At 42.4% G+C, this 7505-nt stretch overlaps 1 protein-coding gene across 1 annotated transcript; it reads left to right on the top strand.

Annotated features, from left to right (window-relative positions):
• The first annotated feature begins 233 nt into the window (after nucleotides 1-233).
• Nucleotides 234-6795, top strand: LOC131466522 (dnaJ homolog subfamily A member 3, mitochondrial-like). The gene is made up of 12 exons (XM_058639806.1): nucleotides 234-464; nucleotides 1931-2067; nucleotides 2208-2291; nucleotides 2388-2597; nucleotides 2754-2906; nucleotides 3311-3458; nucleotides 3605-3669; nucleotides 4260-4388; nucleotides 4674-4789; nucleotides 5026-5120; nucleotides 5281-5431; nucleotides 5568-6795. Exons 1-11 carry the CDS (start codon nucleotides 260-262, stop codon nucleotides 5412-5414), a joined length of 1476 nt encoding a protein of 491 aa, XP_058495789.1. The 5' UTR covers nucleotides 234-259; the 3' UTR covers nucleotides 5415-5431; nucleotides 5568-6795.
• The last annotated feature ends 710 nt before the right edge of the window (nucleotides 6796-7505 follow it).

Genomic DNA, 7505 nt, shown 5'->3' with positions numbered 1-7505 from the left:
TTGTATCTCTATTAAGTGCTATATTATATGTAAGAACACTTAAATAAATAAAAATATTAAATAGACAGGAAGCCGAGCACTGTTATAAATAATTTCTTTGATCTTCAGCAGGCACTTATTGCGGATGCCAAATACAGTAAAAAACACTGCACATTCCATTTCATAATTCCAGTTCACATTCTGACTTTTATTTTGGTAAATTTCTGGTGAATCCTCTGCGCACGCTCAGTCCAGCCGTAAAGCCGGTAGTGACGTGAAAATGGCGTCCCCCGCAGCCCGGCTATCTACACGCTGGATAGTAGTATCAGCTTTTTCTGGACACCGTAGCGGCCGTTTTCTCCTCGTCTCTGCCAGACATGCTGGGGTGTCTTCGGGCACGGTGTCGCAGAGGCACCGCGGAGGGACAGCGGTCAGCGTGGGCTCCCGGAGACACGGGAATGTCGTGACATTGAGAGGAGTGACAGGTAGGGAAGCTAATAATGTTAGCAAAACACAAGTTGTTATTTACCTTGTCTGTACTCTTCTGTCACTTTTCTTTAGTCTCGTCGTCAGTTTGTTTGTATGTTCAGAGGCTCTTTGATGCAATTTAGGAGACAGTTAATTAAAGTTATTTAAAGCAGAGCTGCTCTGAGCCTGCTCAAAATAATGATGTAACTGCTGTCAGTGTTAGCAGCAGTGTTGCATCACTGCAGCAGCAGCAGCTTCAGGTCATTGTGTGACACTGTATCCCCAACTGTGTCCTCTGGTGTCACAGAGTCAGCTCTAAATGTAAGTTGGTAATTTAATTTATTTTATTTATTTACCCTATTTAGCCAGGAAGGTCCCATTGAGATACAAGATCTCTTCTTCCAGCGTGTCCTGGTCAAGTTAGCAGCATATATAGTAAAATAGTTCCATAAACTAGACAATTTCAGATATAAAACCCCACAAAGACACCTCAAAAAGGTCATTTAATATAAAACATGTTTCTTTCATGTTGGTCCATAAAATGCCTTTGAATGTGTTTAAAGAAGGCAGTGTCTGGAGTGAAGTTATCTTTTACGAAATAACGAAAGATATTGTTAAACTACAACTAATAAATCCATCCAAGTCTGTACTGATACGAGTGGAGTCAACTGCTCTTTATTATCAAAGTCTTTTACTATTTTGATAATTGGTTTGAGTGTTTTTTAAGTAATTAAGACAAGTTTTCAGCTTGATATTCCAGCTTCTTAATTGTGAATGTGTTCTGGTTTCTTTGCATTTAGCAAAAGAATCATTAAAACTGAATAATGTTGGTATGTGGACAAAACAAGACCATTCAGAACAACAGGTTTGAATAACACTGATCAACATTTTATGGACCAAACGATGATTCGATTAATTGAGGAAATTACCGTCTAATTAGGGCCACACGGTGGTGTAGTGGTTAGCACTCTCGCCTTGCAGCGAGAAGACCCGGGTTCGAGCCCCGGTTGGAACAAGGGCCTTTCTGCATGGAGTTTGCATGTTCTCCCCGTGTGTGCGTGGGTTCTCTCCGGGTTCTCCGGCTTCCTCCCACAGTCCAAAAACATGCAATGTGGGGATAGGTAAATTGAACACTCCAAATTGACCATAGGAGTGAGTGTGAGAGTGAATGGTTGTTTGTCTCTATCTGTGTGTGGCCCTGCGATGGACTGGCGAACTGTCCAGGGTGTACCCCGCCTATCGCCCGATGTAGCTGAGATTGGCACAGCACCCCCCGCGACCCTCTAGCAGAGGATAAAGCGGTAGATGATGACTGACTGACTGACCGTCTAATTAAGCGAGCAGTGTAGAGCAGAGTATGCTTCAATCTATCTGGGGCACAATTCAACACCTTTTAATTACTGAAGGTATGTCACCAGAATGTGCAGGTGATTATCTTTAAGTAAAAGTAATTTTTTTTTTTTAAATATCCTTTTCTCTACAGGGGTAACATTTCCTCATGTCACTCCCTGCCGTACGCTCCACACCAGCAGCAGACTGGCAAACAAGCAGGACTTCTATGAAATTTTGGGTGTCTCCCGCTCCGCCGCACAAAAAGATATCAAAAAGGCTTACTACCAGGTGAGAGACGCATGTTTATACATCAATGTAGTGTACCAGTTTCTCATTATTCAGTAAAATGGGGGCTCATTGAAGGAGAGTGATCTAATTTGATGCTTCCTCACTCCCTGCCTTTCTTTTTCCTGGTAAAATGTCAACAGATGGCAAAAAAGTACCACCCGGACACCAACCCAGACGACCCAGAGGCCAAAGAGAAGTTTGCCAAACTGGCTGAAGCATATGAGGTATGAGACGAGCAAAGAACATCTTCTCTGGTCGAGTGTAAGATTGTCAATAAGCAGCAGTATTAAAATTAGTTTTTTAATTGCGTCTGTGTTTAGGTGTTGAGTGATGAGGTGAAGAGGAAGCAGTATGACACATATGGAGCAGCAGGCTTCGACCCCAGTCGAGCTGAAGCTGGTCAGCAGCAATACTACAGAACTGGGGGGACCAACATCAATCCGGAGGAGCTCTTCAGGAAGATCTTTGGAGAGTTTACTGGGGGAAGGGGCTTCGGAGATATTAATAACATGTTTGAACAGAGACCTGAGGTGAACAACACTTACTTACTTTGCACTGATATAAAACACAAACCATTATATTCAGGACTCTAGAGTGCGACCGATTTGGTCTTGTATGAGACCAAATTGAGAAGGTGTCAGGTTTGAACTGCTAAAAAAATAAATCTCTCTTCTCTCTTTCTGTAGTATGTGATGGAGCTAACATTTACAGAAGCAGCTAAGGGTGCAAATAAGGAGCTGAGGGTGAACATCAATGACATGTGCCCAAGGTGCGATGGAAAGGGAAATGAGCCGGGCACTAAGGTTCCACTGTGTCACTACTGCAATGGCACTGGGATGGTGAGCATCAGAGAGACTCTTTTTTTATTTTTTATTTAAGGCTGTTGTTTTTTAAATCCTTAATCTGCAAGGATTTTCTCTGCATTTTTGTTTTGTTTACACCCAGAACCTCAAAAATAGAAAATTAAAATAGAAGTTTTTGTCTTGAGCTCAAAAATTGTTGTCAATGGAGTTTGCTGTTTATTATGAAGAACACAGTTGTTTGGGTCGGATGAGTTTACAACAGCGGGAGGATGTTGGAACACTCAGATGAGGGGTGGTGCTCGGGTAGCGCATGCGAGAAGACGCACCCTCGGCCATTCATTGTCTGGTGTGACATTTGCGACATTTGCATGTCCTAAAAAGCAGCTGTTGATGGTTTTGGTCTCAGGACTTGACTACACTGTCTGCATCGCCTCCTGCAGGAGTCGATCAGCACAGGTCCATTCATGATGCGCAGCACCTGCCGGCGCTGCGGTGGGAGGGGCTCCATTATACAGATCCCCTGTGCGGTTTGCCGAGGTTCAGGTCAGACCAAGCAGGAGCAGACGGTCACTGTACCTGTACCTGCTGGTACGTTCTCTTCTCTGATGACTCATACCATGTGTTAAGCAATTGCCAAGCTTAATGATCCTTTATGGTTTAAGAAAAATGGTTCATGTCAAATACTAAATTTGACATGACTATTCTAAAATAATGAATCTTGTGTTGTCTTACAGGTGTGGGAGATGGTCAAACCGTGTGCATGCCAGTGGGTACAAAAGAAGTCCTCATCACATTTAGGGTGAGTAGTTAGTTTCTCTGGTCTTTTGACACTTTTGAATCAAAGTAAATGTTGACATATGAAATGAAATACACGTTTGATATTTGTAGTTCTTTAGGACAGTCTTTCTCAGGTGCGTGTGGGGAAAAAAGTTAAGTGGAATAGTCCAGGTGTCTATAAATTCTATTAGGAAGAAATTAGATCGTGAAGGACAATCTGTCAAGGCGGTGAGATCGTGGCATCTATCCAGTGCTCTTCTATGCTCTTGCACAGACGGAAAGATGGCGTCCTAAACAATATGTTTTTACATAGATGGGGAAATAGTTTGCCATATTTCCCTCCTCTAACCCAGAGTGGTGTGTTTTACATCACAACTGACAGAGGGAAGGGTAGGTGATGCACATTGGAGCTTTCATTTACTTTTGTTGCAGTTTAACCCTTATTTCATGTTTTTGCATTGTGTGTTACTGCACGATGTCTGATAATAAACTTGAGTGCTTCAAAAATGTGGGTTGCAACTTCATTGTCTTAGGGTAAGTGTGGCTTAGGAGACAGCATCTACAGTAACATGTCCTTCATAAATGATCTGATTCCAAAATATCTCTGCACAGGTCCAGAAGAGCCCACTGTTCAGGCGTAATGGCGTAGACATCCACTCCGATCTGTTCATTTCTATAGCTCAAGCCATCCTGGGGGGCACAGCCGTCGCACAGGGCCTTTATCAACCCATCACTGTGGCGGTGAGAAAGCTGCTTGGCAAATGCATGATAATTCACAGCACTAGTTCTCAGGTTCACAGGCCAAAAATCTCTGCAACAAAATCGCACTGGTGCCACAACCATTTCCAGTAGTGCTGAACATTATCAAAATCGCAGGAGGTGCAAAATTTGTTTAAATATCACTTTAGGTCGATTAATGGATTATTAATCGATTACTAAATTAATCGCCAACTATTTTGATAATTTTGGTTTGTGGACAAAACTGTCTTCTCTTGTCTTTTTCAAGTTTACCATTTGTGTTTTCAGATTCCATCCAGTTGCCAGGCGGATCAGGTGATCCGGCTTCAGGGCAAAGGCATTCGGAGGATGAACAGCTACAGCTATGGAGATCACTATGTTTATATCAAGATAAAAGTCCCCAAGTAAGACCATATAATGTGATTATTATTGTGATAGTCCTAGTTTTCAGCAAATCCTAATTGTCAATGGTTTTAGTTTCCTCTAGGGTTTGTTACAATAGCATAATTCAGCCCACATACGGTGTCGTGGAGTTCATATAACCACGTAGCGCGGCGTCGTACTGGTGCGACGACAAGAAATGCGACACAGCAGACAAAATAATGTCATTTTGTGTCCGTGTCTGTCCGTTTACCCGCAGGACGCTGACTCGAAGGCAGCGCTCTCTTTTGCTGACTTATGCCGAAGAGGAGACGGACGTGCAGGGAACCGTCAATGGTGTCACTCCTTCTGCAGGTCAGGGGTCAGAGTTCAACGCCACCATTTAAATAGAGACAACACTAATGTTATGACACAAGGGCAAACAGGCATTCCAATCCTCTGAGATGTCATGGCTTATGATGCCGTCAGTAGTTACTGGAGCTGATCCTGTGTTTGTGTGTGTGTGTGTGACCAGGAGGGGGCAGCAGCACTACAGGATCTGCTCAGAGGACGAGCAGCTCAGAGGAGAAACAGGAAAAGCAACAGGAACAGAAGGAGGAGGAGGAGGAGGGAGGCTTCTTTTCTAAATTAAAGAAAATGTTCAGCTGACACTCTTCAGGCTTCAGGTGGGGGCTTTAACATTTCACTCCTTACTTGAGAGATTTATTGATTTTACTTACAGCATATTGCAAATCAAGTGGTTCTAACCCTAACCCACCGTCAAAGAAGCTTCTGTTTATTTAGGTTTAACATGTATTACAGGTAAAAAGAATAAGAAGGTGGCAAAAGAATGAGGGATATCCACTGACTGGGCCTGCGTGCTGTCATGAGGAGGAGGAGGAAGAAAGGCATCGTCATGTTTGTGTTGACACAGTCACACATTGTCGGAGTTGCAGGTGACAAACAGGACACAAACAGCACAGCTTCCTTTCCACTACATGGTCCCGCCTCGCCTCGCCTCGCCACATCACGGCTTAGCTTCACACGGTTCGCTTGGTTTTCCATTACTTCATAGTACATCTTCAACGTGGGCGGGGCCTTCCTAGCAAATCATCGCAAAACTGCCGTGACGTCTGTGCGAGACACAAACACACACAAAGGCAGTGTGTGACGACGTCACGCGCAGGATCAGCTCAGCCCGAGCAGGTACTAAAAAAAAAGTACAAGTTACCAGGTACTGTCGCTAATGGGAAAGCAATAAAATGTGCCGTGCCGTGCCGTGCCGTGCCGAGTCGAGTTGAGGCGTGTCGTGTCGTGCTTGGACCATGTAGAAAGTCAAATCAAACGGATGACTGCTCTTGTTTACCTCTCCTCGCCGTGTTTGAATCATCACTGGTCATGATCACACGGTTCATGACACTGTTCTGTTAAATAGAACGTCCTCAGATAAGCAGTTCAGAATGACTGAAATGATTTTCAGTTCAGGACATTAATGCAGGTGATTAAAAAGGACAGTGAGTGAACGACAACAATTTATTCAAATGATGGAGGAAGCAAGTAAAAGCCAAATTTTAGTTTTTTTGTTTTTGTTTTGTAGCCAATATTAAGTTGAGTGAATGTTGTAGTTTACTTCTATTCCTCACATGATCACTGCAGGATTTCCATGTTGGGCCATTAGGCATTTGCTAAATCAGATATTTTGCCCCTGACTTTAAGGGTAGATAACACTTTCCTCTGAAAGAATCACTGAAGTAAAACATTTAAATGAATAATAGATATTATCTATAATTATTCATTTAAGTATAACTAATATATCTTCTTAAAGCAGGCAGTTAAATAATATCGACTACAGGCAATCAGCCGTGATCATGGTTCTTTGAAAGTCTGAATCTAAAAATCAACAAACCTATTATGTTTTCTCATGTTTTATTTCCATCATCATTCGCACAAATGTTAACACATTTCAGTAGAGTTAAATGTGGTATTCCATTGGTTTAACAAATCATTTGTTACTGCAAACTCATCTAAATAAATAAAGTATTTAAATTTACTTGTCATATGTGTCTTTGGCTTTTCTTTTTCTTTTATTGTCATGCTAAAACTCAACAGTAGAGTGCAGTGTTGAGCCAGCGCACTGACACTAACCCTCCTGACCTTCAGTCCCCTCTCTCTGTGATACTTGATGTTTGTGTCCGTCCGTCCGTCCGTCGCGGCGTGAAACAGCACAGAAGCGTTTGCGAGGGTCAGCATGAACATTTCAGAGCAGCGGTTTTTCTTTCCAGCAGCGCTCAGACTGGAAGTGGTCCGTCCTCACAAACACGGAGTATTATATGAATACTCTCATTCAGAGCAAGCCAGTGGTGGAGATTTCCAGTCTCTGCCACGGTAAATTTACACCACTTATAACATAATCGGATAATGGAAGAAGAGGATGAAGTTTTTAAATATAATCCTCCTATAACTTTTCTACTGAGGCAGATTTTAAAACGCATGAAAGCTCCTCAAATGTTTCTCCATTTGCAAATCCTGGCATCATCAGATGTTTGCAGTGTGCAGTTTTCTTCTTGTTGGAGCTAAAACTAGAGCTGCAACTATTAATTGTTTATATAAATGATTAATCTGTCAATTATTATCTCGATTAATGGAGTAACCGTTTGGTCCATAAAATGTCAAAAAATGTTAAAACATGTTGATCAGTGTTTGTCAAATCTGGAAATGATGATGTTCTCGAATGTCTTGTTTTGTCCACAAACCTAAATG

Source organism: Solea solea, chromosome 10 (genome assembly GCF_958295425.1).
Source record: "Solea solea chromosome 10, fSolSol10.1, whole genome shotgun sequence".
NCBI classification, from domain to species: Eukaryota; Metazoa; Chordata; class Actinopteri; order Pleuronectiformes; family Soleidae; genus Solea; species Solea solea.
The sequence above is the reverse complement of the archived record's forward strand: the minus strand, read 5'-3'. Positions and strand labels throughout refer to the sequence as shown.

Excerpts from the sequence above, each read along its gene's own strand:
- LOC131466522 (XM_058639806.1), top strand. The coding sequence starts at position 260 with ATGGCGTCCCCCGCAGCCCGGCTATCTACACGCTGGATAGTAGTATCA. Across the intron at positions 3,459-3,604 it reads CACTGTACCTGTACCTGCTG|GTGTGGGAGATGGTCAAACC; the intron begins GTACGTTCTCTT and ends GTTGTCTTACAG. Across the intron at positions 5,121-5,280 it reads TGGTGTCACTCCTTCTGCAG|GAGGGGGCAGCAGCACTACA; the intron begins GTCAGGGGTCAG and ends GTGTGTGACCAG.